A 21,280-nucleotide genomic window follows, 5' to 3' on the forward strand; every position below is an offset into this window, starting at 1 on the left:
GAAAGTACTTGAAGGGCAGCTTCGTAACACATTAACCAAGTTTTTAAAAGCTGAAACTTCTAAGAACGGTAGTGATATTGAAATTCCAAAGAAAACTGTTACTTGTGGTCCATTAGGATTACACAGTGCAAGTTTAGAAAGCCCTGAAGCACATAATCATTCTACCCCTGCAGATCCATCTTCATTAACCCTCCAGTCAGTGTCTGCTACTTTAAAACTGCAGCTAGAACAGAGATCAGCCCAGCAACCAGTACCGGGATCACCGCTTTCAAACAAAAATATTGCAACTTCAACAAAAAAACAAAGGATACAAATTTTTAAAAAATATTGGACAAGTTTTTAGTGGAAATAACACAGTACAACTTCCGGAAAATTATTCACCGATTATGGTAGCCGACTTGCAATATTCTCCAGTAACATCGGTTGATGTCGAACGATCTTTCAGCATCTACAAAAATATTCTTACAAACCGGCGTACTAAAATGACACCGGAACACATTGAACAATATATAATAATTAATTGTTATTGTAAAATTAATTAAATTCTTCTTCTTCAGTATTCAATCCTGAGATTGGTTTGTAGCAATTCACCACTCTTCCCTGTTACTTGCTTTCCTCTTTGTCTCTTCATAAGAAGTACATCCTTGGTCCTCTATTATTTGTTGCATATATTCCATTCGTGGTCTTCCCCTAGCATTTTTTCCTTCCACGCAGCCTTCTATAATCAATCCTAGCAACCCACCATGTCTCAATACATGTCCAATCCATTCATTTCTCCTTTTCTTGATACTGCTCCATAAAGTTCTTCTCTCGGACATTCTTTCTAATACTTCCTCGTTTGTTACCATGCCCGTCCAACTTATTTTGAGCATTCTTCTGAAACACCACATCTCGAAAGCTTCTATTCTTCTTCGCTCTTCTTTGGCAATCGTCCACGTCTCACTGCCATACAGCATTATACTCCATACGTATGTCTTCAGGAGATATATTCTGGTACGTATGCTAATATTTTTTGAAGTAAAAAGTCCTCTCTTTTTGTTAAATGCTATCTTAGCTTGGCATATTCGCTTTACTATTTCTTTTTTACTTCTGCCATCCTTACTTACTATGCTTCCCAAGTATGCGAACTCTTCTACTTGCTTTATTTCTTGGTTATTTTGCAGATGTATTCTTGTCGTAATATTATTGCTCCTGCTGCATACGAGAACTTTGGTCTTTTTCGTATTTATTTTCATGCTCAGTTCATTGAGCAGAGTTTCTTCCATACACCTTAGCATCCTTTGCAAATCTTCTTCATTTTCAGCTATGACTGCTATATCGTCTGCGAACCGTAGCATATCGATTTTCCTGCCATTTATCTTTATACCCAAATGTATTTTCTCTCTTATTATGTTAATTGCCTCCTGGATGTATGCATTGAATATGCTAGGTGAGAGAGTACAACCCTGCCTTACTCCTTTTCTTATGCGTGCTTCTTCCTCAGTTTCGCCAAATCGTATAACAGCTGTTTCCTTCTGGTATAGATTAAAGAGTAGTCTCCTTTCAGTGTATTCTATACCTGTTTTTTTAAGCATCTTGAACATTATTGCCCAGTTGACATTGTCGAACGCTTTTTCTATATCCACAAAAGCTATGTATGTAGGCTTATCTTTTCTAATTCTTTTCTCGATAATTATTCTTAAAGCCAGTATTGCTTCCCTTGTACCCATGTTTTTTCTGAATCCAAACTGGTCTTCTGACAATATGGCTTCGATCTTATATTCCATTCTTCTTGACATAATTATTGTCAGTATTTTTGACACATGTGTCAGCAAGCTAATTGTACGGTACTGATCACATTTGTTTGCGGTTGCTTTTTTCGGAATAGGAATAATCTTACACTTAGTAAAGTCTACAGGAAGTTTTCCTGAGTTAAATATCTCCTTTATGAGTTTAAAAAGCTCACTGCGCATGTTTTCGCCAGATTCTTTCCAAAGTTCTGCTTGGATTTCGTCAATTCCTGCAGCCTTCTTCTTTTTTAGATCTCTAAGTGCTTTATCAAATTCTTCTCTCAGTACACTATAATTTGAGTTATTATCCATTACTTCTTCATGCTCTATTTCTTGTCCCGTGAGTTCTGGTCCCTCATATAGCTGTTCTAGATACTTCTTCCATATGTTACCTTTATGTTTGTCCTCGTAAATAATTACTCCGTTGTTATCCTCTATTGCCCCCCTTTTTGGTTTATAATCGGTAAAAAAATTTTTAACTGATTTATACGCTGCATCTCTGCTACCATTCCTCATTTGTATCTCTATTTCTTTACACTTTTCCTCTAAAAATTTTTCCTTTGCTTCTTTTGACTTTCGTATTACACGATTTCTTAGTTCTCTGTATTTCCGCTGACTTTCAAGAGTAGTTCCATTCTTAAGCTTTCTTCTTTCTTCTATCATACTTGCTATCTCTGTTGTTATCCATTCTTTCCTAGGTACTGTCTTTTTATTTTCTTTCAGAGTTTTTGATGCTGCTTCTGTCACTGTGCTCTTTATAATACCCCACCTATAGTTTATATCGGTTCTCTCATTTATATTTATATTGTTCGTAAGTTCTTTAAACTTATCATTTGCCTTTTCTTCTTTTAATTTATTTATTTGCCATCGATCATTTTTTCTTGTTGATACTATTTTCTTGAGCTTTAGGTTACTTTTCATCATTAATAAGTTATGGTCACTATCTATGTCTGCTCCTGGGTAGCTTCTGCAGTCTTTTACTTGGTTTCTAAATCTCTCCTTGACCATAATATAATCTATTTGATATCTACCTATGTCTCCCGGCATTTTCCATGTATATCTTCTTCTTGGATGGTGATTGAAGTAGGTATTTGTTATTAATAATTTGTGTTTTGAACAGAAATCTATTAATCTGTCTCCTCTTTCATTTCGGTTTCCTAGACCATAATTTCCTATTATGTGCCCTAGGCTTTCTTTTCCTACTATAGCGTTCCAATCACCCATAATGATAAGATTTTCATCTCCTTTGACTTTTTCAATGACTTTTTCTATTCCTTCGTAGACTTCTTCCATTTCCTTCTCACTGCTATTAGAAGTAGGCATGTAAACTTGGACTATGATCAATATATTTAAAACCAAATTAATAAAAAATAAATTGAAATTGAATTTTTTTTTAATATTCAAAGAATATTTTGCTTACTTAAGGACATAAAACATCATATATTTGGTATTTTAAAAGAATATTAAGAGAATATATTGCCTATTTTATGTGACATAAAAACATCATATTTTAAGGATTTTAAGAGAATATAAATCCGACCTCTAATCATATCTAATTATTTTCGTAATAAACTAGATTTTTACTAATATTTTTGGGAATATCCTGTAGCCGATTTTGATATTCTCAAAATGCACTCTTGATTTCTCAAAATAAGATTATAAAAATATATTTATACTCAAAATATAATCAATAAGATAGTGGTGACCCAATGTTTCTTAGCGTAGTCTTGGCTGGCTCAATATATATTAAATATTATTACAATACACCTCTTAATACATTATACGTCAACTAATTATGTGTTACAAAAAATGAATTTTTTTGAATCACTATAATAACGACAACAATTGTAATGAAGATATTTTATCATACGATTTGTTGATTTAAATAACTAATTTTTTATTATGTACAAATTTCACCTATATTTAAAACTTTTTATTACATATTATTTTTATTATTCATTACAACTCATAATAATTGTATGTTTATGGTATTAACTAATTATAGCAATGGTGTCACTTCTTTCACGTTGCTATCATGATAAGGCAAATCTACAAATTCTTGATAATAAATTGTTTTGCCGCCTTTTTTTTATCATTAATTAAGATTATAAAATTTTAGGACTAGAGTAAAATTTGAAGTACACTTAACTTCATACAAAATATATTAACTTAAGTATAATATTGACTTAGATCAGTACCCCTTAGTCCCAATCTTTTAATTAATTAAATATTAAAAATATCCTAATCTAAAAGATTGTTTATTGAAAAGTTTTATAAAATATTTTTATTTCTTTCATAAATTAAAATTTTTATTTTCTATCACCAATTGTAATTATGTTGGACGATAGTACTGAAGAATTTCTCTTAGATACATTTAATTATTCAGATTTAAACGAAGTAAATTTTGGAAATATAATTGGTAATTTAATTTAATTAATGTATTTTTCGTTTTTTTTTTCATTTTAGAAGTTGGAAAGAATCAAATGTATTGTCAAAGATACAAATCATAATGGGAATAAAGAAATTTCCATTAATGAATTAATTATTGTAAAAATATAGTTATTTTTTCCTGAAAAAAAATCATAACATTGACTTAAATTTGCTTTTTTTAGAGTTGTATTGAAATTTTAAAATCTGGTAAACTATCTTTGGAGTTAATTGAAAAAGGTTTCAATATATCAGTATCTATAATATCAGATTTGATAACTTATGAGCATGCTGTTATTATATCATTTAAACATTGTTCTGAAAGTAATTTGATATATGGAGACCTTTTTGAATGTGTACGTCCACATCTTACAGAATTATTTCAAAAAGCTTCAGATTTACAGACTTCATTTTTCAATATAATAGAAAATATTAAATTTAATATGAACAACAAAGAAGAAATTGAATTGGTTTTAAAAAGTATGTAGTTTATCCTAATTTATTTGAAAATGTAATGCTGTACTTTTCATTTATTAATCAAATACATTGAAAAATGGACTGGCCACAGAAACAAAGGAGTTATATTTTTTTAGGTTGTTCCAGAAATAATGAAATTGGTGCTGATTAAAATTTTATTGAAATACTATGCTTTATGAAAAAAAATTATTTCTTTAAGTTATTAAATCTTAAAATACATATTACTCAGAAATACATTAAATCTAAAAAAAAATATTTCTCGTAATGATCAGTTGTGATAATTTATGAAAACTCTTTATTTAATTTATTGTAATAATAATTTAATATTTATTATTGTTGTTATGTTTTGTAGTTTTAAATCTAATATGGCATGGAGCAGAGTCAGTTTATAGTGTTAGCAACAAAGTTATGACAGCCAATTGGAAAATATATATTAACATATTGCAAAAGTTTTCTCCTTATTTAAAAAAAGTGATAAATAATGATGAACCTATCAACTTTTTATGCTCTAAAATTAAAGAAAATGTTTTATCTTTTCAATCTGAAGATGAAAAACCTATGAAGTTGTCTACATACATGATAAGTGTATTAACTAAAATTTGTTCTCACGGGCGCTTGTTGAAATCATACAATAACTTGTTGGACATATTGATATTTTTAAATAGGTATCTACATACATTTTTTTAAATATTTTTATTTGTTTAAAAAGAATATATACTTATTTAAATAATTTAGTTCTGATGCAATAACTTATCATCAAATGAGTCATATAAAATGTTTAGAAACTTGCTCTTTACAAAAAATCATGAAGGGGAATAAAAAAAAAAAAGGGTTTTTAAGTGTATATTTTGGAATTTAGAATACATTCAAAAACTTTTTGTCTTGTTTTCCTTTATAGTTTTTTTTTTAAAATAGACCTTTGATCAGTGAGGGTAAAATCATACATCATCCACAACTAGTCATTTCCAACTTTTGGAACTGTTAGGTTAGGTTTACTGTTTTCTAATATTCCTGCTTGCTAACAATATATAAATCTTCCATATCAAGTGAGAAAAACTTGCAATAAAGTAGTATACCAAAAGATAAAGTTGACATTTGGAAACCTTTATGGCACTAGGCAAACTCAGTAAACAATTTATAGCCTTACCATAATACTGAGCTCTGCAATGGTAGGCTCTTGTGGTAACAAAATTGATATACCACAAGAAGGAATTTGAAAATTGTGAATTCAATTTTGTGAAAATTGGGGATTCAATTAAGTAAAACCTGTAAAAACATGAATGATAACAGTAAGGCTTCATAGAAAATCATTATACAATTTAAAACGTTAATGGTAGAAATGAGGCCTTGTAGTGGTGAGGCACTAATGATGAATTATACTAACTGTATTAAATCATCAATTAACTCAAAATTGATGAATCTTTAACTACTGGGTACAAGAGGTAAATAATCAACTGGAATACCTCGTTAACTAAATAATTCACTTCATAGAAAAACTAATTTTTATCGCATGAGCAGTATCTATACTCACCCTTCTAAAAACAAAAACCGTACCTATATTGGTTTTTTATTTTAACATAAAAATTTAGTTAAAAATGACAAAATAATTTTTAATTCCTTCTCCCATTTGTAAAGACATTGTTTTAAGATCAATCAATATAGTATGTTAATAGTTAATATTATAATTATTATTTTTAATATTTAGTTATTGGCTGTTAGATACACAGAAAAATGTTATTATTCTCAAGGATAAAATGTTAAAATTTTCTGACCAACTATTATTAATATCTGGTGATGATTTTATAGAAGTGAGTATTATAGTGTTCAGACATTTACATGAAAATATCATTTATATAGTAATTTTAAAAAGAATGATAGATATAAATTTTAATATCTGAGAAGCAAAAGGTCCACTTTTATCAAATATTACTCTTGGTGTTATACATATATGGGTAAATAGGTAAATTGGCCTGTGAAATATGCCTATCTACCTATCTTAATTTAAATTGCATGTTTCATATTTACAGATATATTGATAGATTAAATTATCAGCTTCAGTGCTTTTATAAAAAAAAAGACTTTTTCTTACTGATTAAGTAAAATCTTACTCTAAAATACATATTTGTAATAATAATAATATTGTGCAGATGACCATATATAGGAAAAAATTACTTAAAAATCTTCTCTTCTTCATCTTCTTCTTCTTCCTCGCCTTAATCCCAACTACTTGGGGTCAGCCACTCTTATCCTATACTTCCATATGATACGATCTCCCACATCCTGTACGCTCACATCAGCTGTCTTCATATAGCATTCAAAAACATCTCTCCATTTCTTTTTTGGTCTTCCTCTACCTCTTCTTCCTTCAACATTCATTTCTATAACTGTTCTCACAGCTTCCGATACTTCTCTCCTCACTACAAGACCAAACCATCTAAGTCTATTTTCTCTCATCTAATCCACGATTGACATTACACCTATACTCCCTTTTATATGCTCGTTCCTTATTCTATCTATTATAGTCACTCCACTCACTTGCAAACCTCATTCTTCCCACTTAATCATACCCTCCATGTACTCTTTCATATCCATTACCTACATGTCGATTCATATCTCCACCTATCATTGCATTCTCACACACTTTTAAATATCTTATAAAAATGTGAAATTTTATTTTTTGTTCTTTATATAATTTACCACAGGACTTAACATTTCCCGAGTATATATACCAATCCAGTTGGTTATACGACAAGGCTTAACCTTTAGAAGGAAAAAAATATATAATTTACATAGACTCTCAGTTTATGATGCTAAATTCTATTATTATTTTAACAAAATTTTATTTATCTTTTATAGTAGTCAATACTAACATATCATTGTTCTATTTTTTTATTTTTAGTTGTTTCATAAAAGTTGCCAAAATATTTTATTAAGTAATAACAATAAAAATAAAATATCTGCTATGTATATTGCAATAATCTTACTGAAACGTTTTTTGAAAAATCCTAGTGTGCAACATTCATGTCAGCTAATAAGTACAATTTTTCAACTTATTAATAATATTGAGTGGGCCTTGTGTTGCAATAATATAGATCTTTATGAACAATTATTAATTAATTTGGCTTCTGTTATCTTGGTAACTGATGTAGATTTGTTTGAAAGAATTGAAGAAATTATTATAAATAATTTACTTCAAACACAGCTTTTGCCTGCACTATTTGCAAGTGACTTATGGATCATTATAATGAGGTGTGTAATTTACTTATAAATATTGAAAAATTAATAATTTAAGCTTAAAGATTACTTTTCAAAGGTATTTGCCACAAGAAGTGTCTGAATCCCAATTTTTGAAGTTAGTTAAATTGTTTGAAGAGTTAATGAATTTGCCTTGTTTTACACAATGTCCACAACATATTTATGTTGATTCGTTGTTGAAAAGACATTTTAACATGTTAACTGATAAAAGGAATTTGGCTAGTAATTTTCCACAATTAAATAATCCTAACTTAAGAACTACTTTGGGAATACTCCATGTTCCAACTCTGTCAAAGAAGTACAAATTTTCTGAATTGGTATGGAACTTATTAACAATAATATTTATTCACATAATGTTTAATATGTTTAGTAATTCTTGATAATCTTATTAGAGATCAATAAATGATGTATACCTCAGTTTTATCTTTTAAATTCATTAAATATTTTAATGAGTTTTCGTGGTACAGTTATTTCACTGTTGCAGTTAAAAATATAGACTTAATAATAACATAAATAAAAAATCTAAAATAGAAAGTAAAAAATTATCTTTGATATTATGTGGAGCTAAATACTTTAGAAATTAGTTTAATTTTGAATGAGGTATTTGTGAATTTTAATATAAAGAACAATTTTCTAGGTTAAATTATTAATAAATATTTCAAATCAAAATAAAATTCATCATTTAAATGATGATGTTGGTCATTTATGGGATATTATCAAGGATGATCATCCTGCTAGTTTAATTAGTGCTCTAGTCGAAGTCACAATCAATTCAGATATTTTATTAAAGAAAGTCATACCAAAAGTAAAGTTTCAATAATAAAATATTCATAAATTAAAATAATGACATGTTCTTTAGTTTTTAGGTATCAAAATTTTTTAACAATGGACATATTAGTAGTGATACTACTGAAACCAAGCGTTATAGACTTAGACTTCTGAGGACAGCATTACCTCATATTACATCAATTCATGAAAAAATGGTAGTAGATATATTTCATGAATATTTGTTTGACTCACATCCATTAGTCCAACAATGGACAGTTGAAACCATTGTCTACTTTGTTAGTGTTACTGGAAAACAAAACAATTTGATAACAATGCTTTTTAAACAACCTAAAGTTAGAACTGTCATCACAAATTATTTGGAAATGAAAACTGATGAACCTTATTCTGCGGATAACTTTATGTTTTATTTCGATCAGCTTAACAAATGTAAATTTAAACACAAATGTTTTCATAAAGGGCAAATTGATAAAACATTGGACAAAATAAAAACTGATATAATTATCTTAAAAAATATTATGCAAAATGCAACAATTTCTGATGACGAATATGCAAAATTAAAAATATGTTGCAATTTACTAAATAATTTGTGTGATAGTAATGGAAAAAATACTGAGGATGTTATTTACCTATAATTATGTATTATGTTTTTTTTATTTATAGATATATACATATGATTCATTCAAATATTAGAAAAAAATTTAAATATTTGTTATTTAATATAAGTATTTTTATTTTATATAACATGTGTTTTACTTAAATAAGTTAATTTATAATAGTTTGCAGCTATTGAATTTTTAATTTTTAGTATTAATTACTTATATTGCACTTTTGATTCAAAAAGAAAAAAGGCATTTTGAAGTAAATGAATTTATATTTTAAACACATATAAGAGCTACATGTATGTAAATGTAATATACACTATGAATCAACCAAAATTTAATTTTAAAATAGTTCATAAACTATCGTCACACATTTATTTTATGTGTAAAAATATAATAACCTATCAAATATATTAAAAAAGATAATTGTTATATTTCTTGATCATTTTACTTTTAAATTTCATTTTTCAAGTTTTGGGTGTAATTGAATTTGTGTAGTTATTTTCAACTTCTGAAAAATATATCTAAAAATAATGCCATATCTTCTAAATGAAACTAGAATCAGGTATGGATTGGCAGGCCAACATTCTAGAAGATTCAATTATTATAGCAATTCAGCTTACTCCAAAAAATATTTATATTGTTTCACAAAAAGAAACGATGAGAAAAAAAAAATTAAGAACAAATGTTACAAACTAATAAAATGTATGTCAAATATAGTGACCTAGGAAGCAATTTCCTAGTAGCCAGTCTACCCTTAGTAGGCTAGTCAACGAAGGAGTACTTTTGGCAAATGACGGAAAAAATTCCCAACCAACATTTTTTTTTTTTTAAAGTTGAATTAAGACATGTATAATGACATACTAAAAGTCCTCATTGATTGGAATTGAGCTTTTTTTTTTACAGCCTTGAAAAAGTTCAAAAATATGAGCTTTTTTAACTTTCTTAAAAAATATTTAACTTACAAAAAAAAGTTTCGTACAAAAGTTGTTTAGAAGACAATTTTAAACAAAAAGATATGTTTTATTTTTTCATTTAAACAAATATTTTTCGAGTTACATTACATTTAATATGAGTACTAAAATTTTTTTTCCATTTTACGGTTACTTTTTATCATGTTATACTTACATTAGATACAATGTTATAAATGCATATGTGTGTATGTGTGAGCTTATTTATTTATAGTATCATTAAAGTGTTTTGTATATTAAGATACAACCGATAGAGCAGGTAATTGATTTGACCGCTATATTGTTTAAATCCAACCTAACGCTAAATTGTACATTTCCAAACAACAATTATATTGTACAAAACTTTTTTTTGTAAGTTTTGTAATATTTTTTGAGAAAATTAAGAAAGCTCATATTTTTGAACTTTTTCAAGGCTGTAAAAAAAAAGCTCAATTCCAATCAATGAGGACTTTTAGTATGTCATTATACATGTCTTAATTCAACTTTTTAAAAAAAAAAATGTTGGTTGGGAATTTTTTCCACTATTTTTCCTTTGTTGACTGGCCTATACCTAGAATATCTATAACTTCTATTTATATTTAAAATCATTGAACAGTAATACCGTTTCACCTGATATTTCTTACAGAAATATTTTTTCATAATAAATTACTAAAAAGTTGAAGTAACTATACAAAAAATTATATACAAAGTAATTATACGTAATGAACATTTTTAATATTATATAACTACTAAAATGAATGACTACTGAAAGAACGAATAGTCTCAACATAAGTAAGAGTTAATAATTACAAAATAGATTATATGTTCTAATATTTACGAAGCTTTTATAAAGTACCAAAGATGAAATTCTGAACATCTCTGTTGAACAGAATGTAAAAAAAAAGGATAATGTTTTAATAAAAAAAAAACCCAGCACAGTGGGGACGTGGTATAGTTACGTTCAGCATAGATTTAATGTGACAGTGATTAAAATCACTATCATAAGTAACGTTTCGATGCAAATCTGTAGATAGTGTATAACTCTAAGAATTGGTGGATAATTACAAAAGCTACATGATCTCCCATTTCCTTATTTATATTCTGATTACAAGTTTTATGATTTATAAGTGTAATATATGATTAAATAAATATCTATATATATTTATAATATATAAATATATAAAGGGAAATAGTGTTATTTAAAAAAAAAAGTATGTCTAATGAAAGAGGGATATAAATATTATTTCTCATAAAAAAATTGTATTGATCCATACACTTTTCAATAAGTTATAGCATTATAAAGTGAAAACTGTAAAATATAAAATCGAGAATTTTCACACAAAAATAGCATTCGGTAACTATTTTCACCGTGAAGACAAAATAAAATCGGAATTTTCTTTTTCATAATAAAGTATATTACATTAGCTTTAATTTAATATATTGACACGGCCCGCGACTCGTGCCACCTTTATCAGCCGTCGCCCTACTATGAGTATGAGTACTGACCAACACCGCGTGTTATACGCTATGGTGCAAAGTCCAGCAAATGCCGCACGGCCGACGACGACCCGCCGCAAATGGCGCGGGAGTCTTCCTCCCTTTGTGAAAGCGACAATGTCGACCAACCGATCCGTACCGTCGCCTACAACGCTGCTAACCATTTGCCGTCCAAGGAACACGCCGGACATCGCGTCGTCGATGCCATCGAAAGTGCCGCGATATTATGCGAAGATTATTATTACTGTGTTTATCTTTTCGGTTTGTTTTATTTTTTTGTTAAAATAACCTGTTGTCGCTCATTTAATAAACGGCCCACGGGTCTCTACCCTCATAACCAGTGTCGACCACATTTTTGCGACGTAAGTCGTGTCAATATATATAAAAGTGTCAAAAGCAACATAAACTTCTATTTCCTTAATTATATCCAGATTAGTAATTCTTTTACTTATATATTATAATATAATATATAAGTAAAAATTATATTATAATTTTTATAAATAATTGTTTTCTAACATTTTTTTTAAATATTTTCAATTGATTTTTAACATGTTAAAAGTAATAATTTTTAACCTACTTTTTTTTGTCTTTTAAGTGAAAATTAATAATAAAAAAAATAATGAATTTATTACCATAACATTTAGCTCAATTAACAAGTTTGAAATTGACATCATTAATAGAAAACATGGTATTGTTAAAAATATATGCGATCAGGAAATTTTATAATTACTATTTACAATAAATTTTTACAAATAATTTTAGATTTATGATTTATATAGCAACATGTTACGAATAAATTTGGAATGTTAGAGACTGGTAGTAGCACAAAGAAATAGAGTAAAAAAATTAATACATTTCAAAGTAAAAGTTAAAACCCAGGATTTTAACATAAAATTTTATAACATATTTTTGAATACGTTATACTTTTGCGCATAAAAGATAGGTCATCGGGACAAATTTTTTTTTATAATTTTATAGTACATGACATAAGCTTTAATTTTATATATGTTGATAGGACGCAGTATTTCCGGAACATTTTCAAAAGTTAAGTTGAAAAAGTTAGTTTTTGTAAAAAAGTTGCTATTTTAAATCCTCCCCAGTGAGTAGGTTAAGTGTTAGATTTTCAAAAAAATGATATAAAATGAAAGAGAAATATCTAAGGTTTTAGTATAAAAAAAAATTATGTTGATTTGTTGATTTTTGAAAAAGTTATGGAAGTTTTAAGAAAACAAAATTTACCGATTTTTAAATTTGTAATTTTTTTGGAAATTTTCCCCATTTGCGGGGAACGAGGGAAAATTTTTAAGGGGAATGTCTTCAACTAAATACGATTTGTGATCTTTTGACGTATTGTTGAAAGAAATCGGTCCAGTGAGAGCTGAGTAAAAGTGGCAACAGATAAAACAAAAAAAAAACACATCATGATAAAATTAATACCTTCTCATCTTCGTATCGAAGCTAAAAAACATTTTAGTTAAAATTATAAGAATAAGTCAATTCAAATATAAAATATATTTTACATATAAGTAATATATATTTTTTTTTAAGAAGTCTTGTTTTTAGAAAGTATTAGTAGACTAAGATTGCGGCCTGTTATTAAAGTAGTAGACCGCACAATGAATTTTTAGGGGCTTCATGCGATTTGTGTAGTGCTGTTAATCAGTCGTATGGTTAGTTCACATTAGTATCACAGTTCAGGGTATTAACTGATAACAAAGTTATATTTTAACGGCACTTATCTTATAATTGCAAATAAATTAGAGGAACAACATCTTTTTATGTAAAAAATTTAATTTTAAAAGTGCATACTATTTTATACTTATGTTATTAAATTTATTTATAATCATAATTAGGGTATTTGACTATTAAATTATTATTTTTGAAAATGACAACACAAGAAGAAGAAAATTTATGGTAAGACAATATATTTATCTAGTCATTATTAATAAAGATATCTTCCATAATTAACTTTTTATTTTTTGTTTTAATTGTAAAAACTACTGTATTTGCTTTTTAATTAAAGGAACTCAATGTTAATTTCATTGAAAGAAAAAGGAGGGACCCGTCTACCCACGAATAAATCAATGATTATTATTGGTAATTATAAAATTTATAATAATTCAAAAAGCAAAATAAAGAATATTTGTATAAATTATGTACTTTAAATTTCAGGTGACAAAGAATCAGGTAAAACTACTCTTGTAGCTAAACTTCAAGGCATTGATGACCTGACAAAAGGAATTGGTTTAGAGTATGCATATATTGATATTAGAGATGAATATAAAGAAGGTAAATAATTTTAAGTATGAGTAATATTTATCTTTATGGTTGTTGATGATTAAATCATAAATAAAGACTCATTAGTGACTTTGCCTTTAGATTTCTATTGTTGGAAACATATGTAGTGATTGGTCTAAGAGGCTTGTGCTATAAGTTGTGTTTATGGAATATAAGAGAGTATCGTGTTTCACAGGACTCTTATTATGATCCATTATTATTTATGATATTCATTGACGATTTTTCTTGATTCTTTAATAAATCTATTATTTACTGATGAGGCAAAATTTTTTATTAAAGTTTATAACTTTTGCTACTATAGCCATTAATTACATTTTTAGTTACCGATATTTACAAAACTAGTATTTATAATTTAAATTTAATGAAAAAAAATAATATACATACAGGGTGATTCATTAAGGATAAGACACTCATTTACTCAGTAACTATTGAAAATTTTAAATTTTTGATAAGGAAAATATTGTTTCATTCAAAAAACACTACAGTAATATGTAGTAAAACCATGATATTTTTCATCTCTTCAAGGTTAAAAAACATTAACTTGAGTTTTTTTAAATGAGAACACATATTTTGAATTTAATAAAATGTTTGAGTTTTTAATTTAATAGCAAATGACATTTGAATTTTTAATATAACTTTAATTGTTTATTAGATATAAACATTTAAAGTTTCAAATTTTTGAGTTAATATACATGTATAATACACAAGGTATTACAAATACAGGTAGCTAATTAGTTTTTATGACATTGCTGTCATAGTCTATTGATATTGTCAAATCTATTGATAGTCAATTATGACTATCAATAGATTTACTTTCTGTATTGTCAGTTAGTGTATATTTATATTTTGTCTAAGAGTTTTATTGTGTTTTTCAAGAATTTTATACATTTTGTATTGTCTTCTGGATTTGCCCCTAAAATTGATTCCATATGTATTAAGGTTTGAGATTTTATCTTCTTCAGCATATTTTCTACATTCTGTAATCATGTGCTTGAGAGTAATCCTCACTCTGCATGTTTCACAAACCCGTGGTTCTATTCTCTCCATAAAGTAGCAATGAGTTAATTTTGCATGTCCTATCTGAGTTCTCAATAGCTTTATGTTTTCCTAGGGGCATTTTGATTTCATTAAGTTTTGTATTTTGTTTTATCCATAGATTTGCTCATAAGATGTCTATTTTTCATTTTATTTCTTTTTTATCCCAATATAGGTTGATGTGTTCATTGTTGGTGGTGTATCAGTTTTTTTATAGCGTTTTTTACTTCTTGGTTTGTTTTTTTATTTATATATAAGTTGCAGTGGTCTGGCAAACCATATAAAGTTGATTTTAATTTCTTTTTGTTTGGATTTTACAACTTTTTCTAGTATAAGTTGAGATATATCTGAACTCTTTGTAAAGATTTTTAAATGAGTAAAGCGAGTTGCTGAGAATTACGTTGTTTGTAGGTTTGTTTATTTTTAACTAAGTATTCTACTGCTTTGTAGGTAGATAAAGTTTCTGCTGTATATATTGAGTTTTCATTCTAATTTTGCTTTATATTTTAAGAATATGTTGTTTTGATCTAATGCTAATCCTACTTTTTGGTTTGATTTAGATACATTTATGTAGAAATGTGTTGTGTATTTATGTCTGTTGAAAATGTCTTATAGATGGCTTCTATAAGTTGATGCATTAATCTGCTAGTTCTAAGCTAATGTTGAATTGAAGATTCGTGGGTGCTACTGATAGTAGTTCAACTTTTGTTATCTGTTCTAAATTTATATGGATTTTTTTTGTTTAAGAATTGTATCTATGTATTTATTTGTGAGGTTTTCTATGTTTTCAATATTTGAGCTACATACAAGAAGAATAATTTTTGTTTTCTTAAGTTGTGCAAGGTCTCTCCAATTATGTTTCTTATGCCTTTAAATGGACTTTAATGTTTCCTGGCATTCTACTCCTACTCTCACCAACAATCTCCTTTGCAGTATTCTTTACACAACTAACAAATCAATTCCACACATTGTTTATGTCTCCCTCGATATATCACTCCGTCCTCTCTTTTACAAACTCTTTTTCATTTTCTCCTTTCAATTTCCACCTCTGGTTCCTCGATTTTTTTCATGTGTTCTTTCTGTTTTTGTATACTCTCCACTACACTATAACTTCATTACCATCAGTCTAAGTAGTGTAGTTACACTTTTGCCTGAGGTAACTTAACAATCTTTTATTTACTTTACATTCTTTATCTTCCACATAAAATAATCAAACTGTGGTCTATTATTCCTTCACTTATAAATTATATAATGTTCTTCATTCTTTCTAAAATAAGTATTAACCACAGCAAGATCATACGATACTGCTAAATTCGGGTTTCTTTTTCTAATCTCATTCTTTCCACTTAATCATACCCTTCGTGTATTCTTTCACATTGTCTCCTCACATTATTGATATTTCTTTTTATATTTTCACCTATCACCGCATCGTCATACACTTTTAAGTATCTTATAAAAATGTAAATTTTTATTTTTGTTCACATCCTTATTCCTTAAATTAAATTAATTTAAGGTATTCCTTAAATCACACTATACTCTTTCTCTTCTCCATATCTAACTACTTTATTTCATTATATCTGTTGTCCTTGTGTACATTCAAAATAAGACAATCTGTATAAGTTCTGTTAAGAACTCCTCAAAATTTTTGACAAAATTTTACACTGGCTGTGAACCTGACAACTTCATTATAGTCGCCTTTTACGGCTAACAAAGAAGCCGTGAAAGTATTCTTGTCCTTTTTCACATGGAATAAACCAAATATATTGGTATAAACCTAAATAATTTATTTAAGTTACAATGAGCATAATAATTGTTTAATTTATTTATATTGTATTCAATTTTCAACATATGTCAGTAAATTTAATAAAAATATTGTTTTTTAACATAAAAATCAAAACTGATTGTTTCAGATCATACAAAATTAAATGTTTGGGTTCAAGATGGAAATCCAAAATATTCTTTTTTGTTAAAATTTGCTCTATCTGAGAAAAATTTTAAAAATACTTCAATAATGTTTGTAGTGTCTATGAAAACTCCTTGGAATATTATGGATCAACTTGAAAGTTGGGCTACATTATTACAAGATTATATTGACAGTTTACCTATTCCTAGTGAAGAATTATTGGAGTACAGACAAAAGTGTAATTATTTTTTCTACAAATTAGATTATAGACACTTCTAATAAAAATCAACTACTGAATTAATAAACTATAACTTAATGTATCTTCTTTTTATTAAACATGTTGGTACTTAGGTAATTTTTTGTTTTTATTCCAGGTATCAAAAAATGGAATGAATATACAGAGGAAAATATAGGAGAAAAAAATGGATTATGGGAACATGCACTCGGTGAAGGTGTCCTTACAAGAAACCTTGGTATTGATGTAATTATAGTTGTTACTATGGTGGGTAAAACATTTTAAAAGCATATTTATTTTATTGTATTACTTCTATATTTTTTTATAGACTGATTACATCAGTATTTTGGAAAAAGAAAATGATTTTAAGGATGAACATTTTGATTATATACAACAATCAATACGTAAATTTTGTCTTCAATATGGAGCTTCATTATTTTACACTTCAGCTAAAGAGGACAAGAACTGTGATTTATTGTATAAATTTTTAACTCATAAAATTTATAATTTTCCTTTTAAAACTCCTGCGCTTATTGTTGAGAAAGATGCTGTATTTATGTAAGTTTTAATACTAATTTTTATAAAATTTAAATATACTTAAATTATAAACTTTTTTAGACCTTCAGGTTGGGATAGTATGAAGAAAATAAGTATTCTTTATGACAACTTACAAACAATTAGGCACGATGAATTTTACAATTCAGTAATTAGTAAAGTTATCACTAGGAAAGTTAGTAATATGTAAAAATATTCTATAAATTAAAAAAATATTAATTATTCATGATTTAAGGCTCTTACTAAAGATCATGAAGTTCAAGCAGAAGACGAACAAATATTTTTAAATAAACAGTTAGGTTTATTAAACCAAAGTGCTGGCCAGCAATCAGCTATTGGTATACCAAGACAAGATTCTGTGATGAGATCTTTAACAGGAGTATCTAAACCTGGAGAAAGAAGGATGTCTCTAACAAGCCAAGGTCAGGGGTCTCCTACTAAAAAAGTATGTTAATATTATTTTACAAATATTTTAACTTTAAAACAAATATTAAATTAATTATAATTAATTTTTCAAATATTAATTTAGTAATTACTAAATTAAATTTATTCCAAGTAGTTGGAATAAAAAAAAAAATGTATATATACCATCTAAATTTATAACTTCTTACACTATGATCAATAAGTACTAGGAATGACTCATTTAAACAGCGCGCGGTTGTCAAATCCTGTAATTTTTTTTTCTCAAGTTGGTACACCCTTATTTGATGTCTCTGATAATTTTGAGCGGTATCGCATCATTATTATGTGTTTGACAGCTGTAAACAATAGATAAATTTTTTTATTTCGTCGCATTTTATAATGGATAAATCAGTAGAGCAGAAAATCTGTTTGAAATTTTGTGTTTCCAACGATATTACGTGCAAAGATGCATTGGAAATGTTGAAGAAAACATATGGGGACTCTATTATATCGAAAACCAAAGCATAAGAATGGTATAAAGAGTTCAAAAGTGGCCATGAGGTGTGTGAGGATTTGCCGCGGGCAGGTCGACCATCAACATCAAATACTGAAGAAAACGTCGCATTGGTGAAGAAATTAGTTTTAGAAAATCGTCATGTGAGTATAAGAGACGTTGCTGATGAAGTAATAATCTCTTACGGATTGGCCATGCACATAATTTCCGACATTATGGGCATGCGACGTGTTGCAGCACGGTTGGTGCCAAAGGAGTTAAATTTACTCCAAAAAGAGCATCGAAAGGGTGTGGCCGAAGAAATGATTTGGGAGTCATCCAACGACCCTACATTCATGAAACGCATCATAACTGACGACGAGACATGAGTCTACGAGTATGATGTGCTAACTAGTCAGCAATTATCGGAATGACGTGCTCCCCACGAACCAAATCCAAAAAAAGCACTCCAAAGTCGCTCAAAAATCAAGGTTATGCTCACTGTATTCTTTGATTACTGTGGTGTAGTGTACTTCGAATACTTGCCAAACGGCCAAACCATTAATAAGGAGTATTACATCGGAGTTATGAAACGTTTGAGGGATGCAGTGCGTCGTAAACGGCCAGATTTGTGGGCGGCCAAAAATTGGATTTTACACCACGACAACGCACCAGTTTACAAAGCCAAGCTAGCACAAGACTATTTGATGAAACACGACGTTGTACAACTTCAACAAGCACCGTATTCACCCAACTTAGCATCGTGTGACTTTTTTTTGTTCTCCCGACTGAAATTGCCGCTTCGTGGACGTCATTTTGAGTTGCTGGATACGATCAAAGAGAATGTGACGAAGGAACTCAAGGCCATTCCGGCTCAGGCCTTCCAGCGCTGTATGGATGACTGGGTTAAGCGCTGGCATCTTTGTATCGCTTCAAATGGAAGCTATTTTGAAGGAGATAAAATAAATTTGGAAGAAAATTAACACAATTTTGTTTTATTGACTCATTCCCAGTACTTATTGATCATAGTGTATATATTTAGTTTATTTTTTTTGAACAAATTGCTCTAGACTTGTTTAGTATTTGTTCTTTATGTATATGTTTTTAGGAAATGTTATATTAGAAAATATTTTAGATTTTAAATAACTATGTGTTTAATATACTTTATATTTATTAATAAACTTTAAAATTAATTAATAATATTTTAGATTGATCCAGTTAAGTCTAATAACACAGCTACTCCTGGCGAAGGAGTGTTAGCTAACTTTTTCAATTCTTTATTACATAAAAAATCTAACCAGAGTCCAATACCAACAAAAACAACTGGTAAATGTTTTTGTTTTTTTATTAGTACTATTTTATTAAGTGGATAAAAATATTATTATTTGTTTTAGGGGAACTGTCAGGTTCAAAATCATTATCATTTGATCATCCTACAGATTATCCTACTGAGTATCCTACTGATGCAGCAGCCGAACTAGACAAATTAGCTAAGAAATCACTAAATATAACAAGTAGTACATTAAATGAAACAAACAATGTAAGAGGAGAAAAATCTAACAGTACATCTTTGATGGATCAGTCATCATCAGATTGTTAATTCATAAGTGAACTTACTTAATGAGCTTTAAAACATTATTTTTTTTATTTAGATTTTCCCTCACTCCTTTTTACATGACTATTAGGAATGTTTAAAAATATTCTGCTAGTTATTTTTATTTTATTTTATTTGTTATTTATTTTTATATTTACCAAAACTAAAATTGACTTAATGATTTATTTTTAAGTTAATATTTACCTAATTTATACTATTCTATTATATTAAATTCTTCCTATTTTTATAATTAAATGTGATAACCTAAAATTTTTAATACTGATATCTTAGTTAGATTATTTGCATTAATATCAACTAACAAAACAATTTTTAATTATTCAAAATAATTATTCATGTTAATTTATAATATTATTTATTTTATTTTATATTACAAAAAATGTATCAAATTTTCAATTAGCTAATTTTCTTTAAATTTTTATAAGAATGAGCACTATCATTATTTTTAGAGATTGTTTTTTTAATAATTATTAAATTATTAACAAAATTTATGGCTGGTGCTTTATTATGCAAATATATAAAAATAAATAAATTTATTTAAGTATTGTTAGTAAATTTTAACTTCAATTTTCTGTTTAGTAATATTTTGTTCAAATATAACATAAAAAACGGACAGTATAAAATGTTTAAGAATTATAACTGTAATATATGTCTATTAACTTATATGTTAATAAGGTTATTCTGTTCCTGTTTACTTAAACTCTTTATTTTTTATTATTTGAGTGTATTATATTAATATACTAAAAATTCTTAATCCAGCAATATTAACAAATAGTATATATTTATCAATATAACATTTATTGGCACTAATATTTTAAATAGATTAATTTTATTTTAGTAATGAAATATTCATTTTTTTTAGTATTACAACAAATTTAATGAATACTAAAGTCAAATTTACCACACACATTAATGAATAGTTTTTTTTTTTATTATTAATTTTAAAGTATAAAAATTATTAATTAAATATTTAACATTTTAGTT

General features: G+C 27.5%; 2 protein-coding genes across 3 annotated transcripts; both read left to right on the forward strand.

The window, feature by feature from the left end:
• Positions 1-3,916: 3,916 nt before the first annotated feature.
• LOC126898614 (uncharacterized) lies at positions 3,917-9,503 on the forward strand. Its single transcript, XM_050672848.1, has 9 exons — positions 3,917-4,166; positions 4,236-4,316; positions 4,382-4,676; positions 5,026-5,338; positions 6,379-6,481; positions 7,573-7,922; positions 7,987-8,245; positions 8,566-8,733; positions 8,795-9,503. Exons 1-9 carry the CDS (start codon positions 4,104-4,106, stop codon positions 9,347-9,349), a joined length of 2,187 nt encoding a protein of 728 aa, XP_050528805.1. The 5' UTR covers positions 3,917-4,103; the 3' UTR covers positions 9,350-9,503.
• Positions 9,504-13,470: 3,967 nt separating this feature from the next.
• LOC126898535 (cytoplasmic dynein 1 light intermediate chain 2) lies at positions 13,471-20,570 on the forward strand. Of its 2 annotated transcripts, none has more exons than XM_050672649.1 (10): positions 13,471-13,677; positions 13,787-13,860; positions 13,936-14,052; positions 17,007-17,237; positions 17,374-17,501; positions 17,563-17,792; positions 17,853-17,964; positions 18,025-18,234; positions 19,893-20,010; positions 20,079-20,570. In XM_050672649.1, the coding sequence occupies exons 1-10, from the start codon at positions 13,649-13,651 to the stop codon at positions 20,282-20,284; spliced, it is 1,455 nt and encodes a 484-aa protein (XP_050528606.1). In that variant the 5' UTR covers positions 13,471-13,648; the 3' UTR covers positions 20,285-20,570. The 2 variants fall into 2 exon arrangements, with proteins under 2 accessions (XP_050528606.1, XP_050528607.1); XM_050672650.1 differs by having other exon boundaries at positions 17,118-17,237.
• The last annotated feature ends 710 nt before the right edge of the window (positions 20,571-21,280 follow it).

This window comes from Daktulosphaira vitifoliae, unplaced genomic scaffold (assembly GCF_025091365.1).
Source record: "Daktulosphaira vitifoliae isolate Bord-2020 unplaced genomic scaffold, ASM2509136v1 Scaffold_2, whole genome shotgun sequence".
NCBI classification, from domain to species: Eukaryota; Metazoa; Arthropoda; class Insecta; order Hemiptera; family Phylloxeridae; genus Daktulosphaira; species Daktulosphaira vitifoliae.

Coding starts and splice junctions, on each gene's coding strand:
- LOC126898614 (XM_050672848.1), top strand. CDS start 4,104: ATGTTGGACGATAGTACTGAAGAATTTCTCTTAGATACATTTAATTAT. Junction 4,317..4,381: donor CCATTAATGAATTAATTATT/GTAAAAATATAG, acceptor TGCTTTTTTTAG/AGTTGTATTGAAATTTTAAA. Junction 4,677..5,025: donor AATTGAATTGGTTTTAAAAA/GTATGTAGTTTA, acceptor TATGTTTTGTAG/TTTTAAATCTAATATGGCAT.
- LOC126898535 (XM_050672649.1), top strand. CDS start 13,649: ATGACAACACAAGAAGAAGAAAATTTATG. Junction 13,861..13,935: donor TAAATCAATGATTATTATTG/GTAATTATAAAA, acceptor TTTAAATTTCAG/GTGACAAAGAATCAGGTAAA. Junction 20,011..20,078: donor AATACCAACAAAAACAACTG/GTAAATGTTTTT, acceptor TATTTGTTTTAG/GGGAACTGTCAGGTTCAAAA.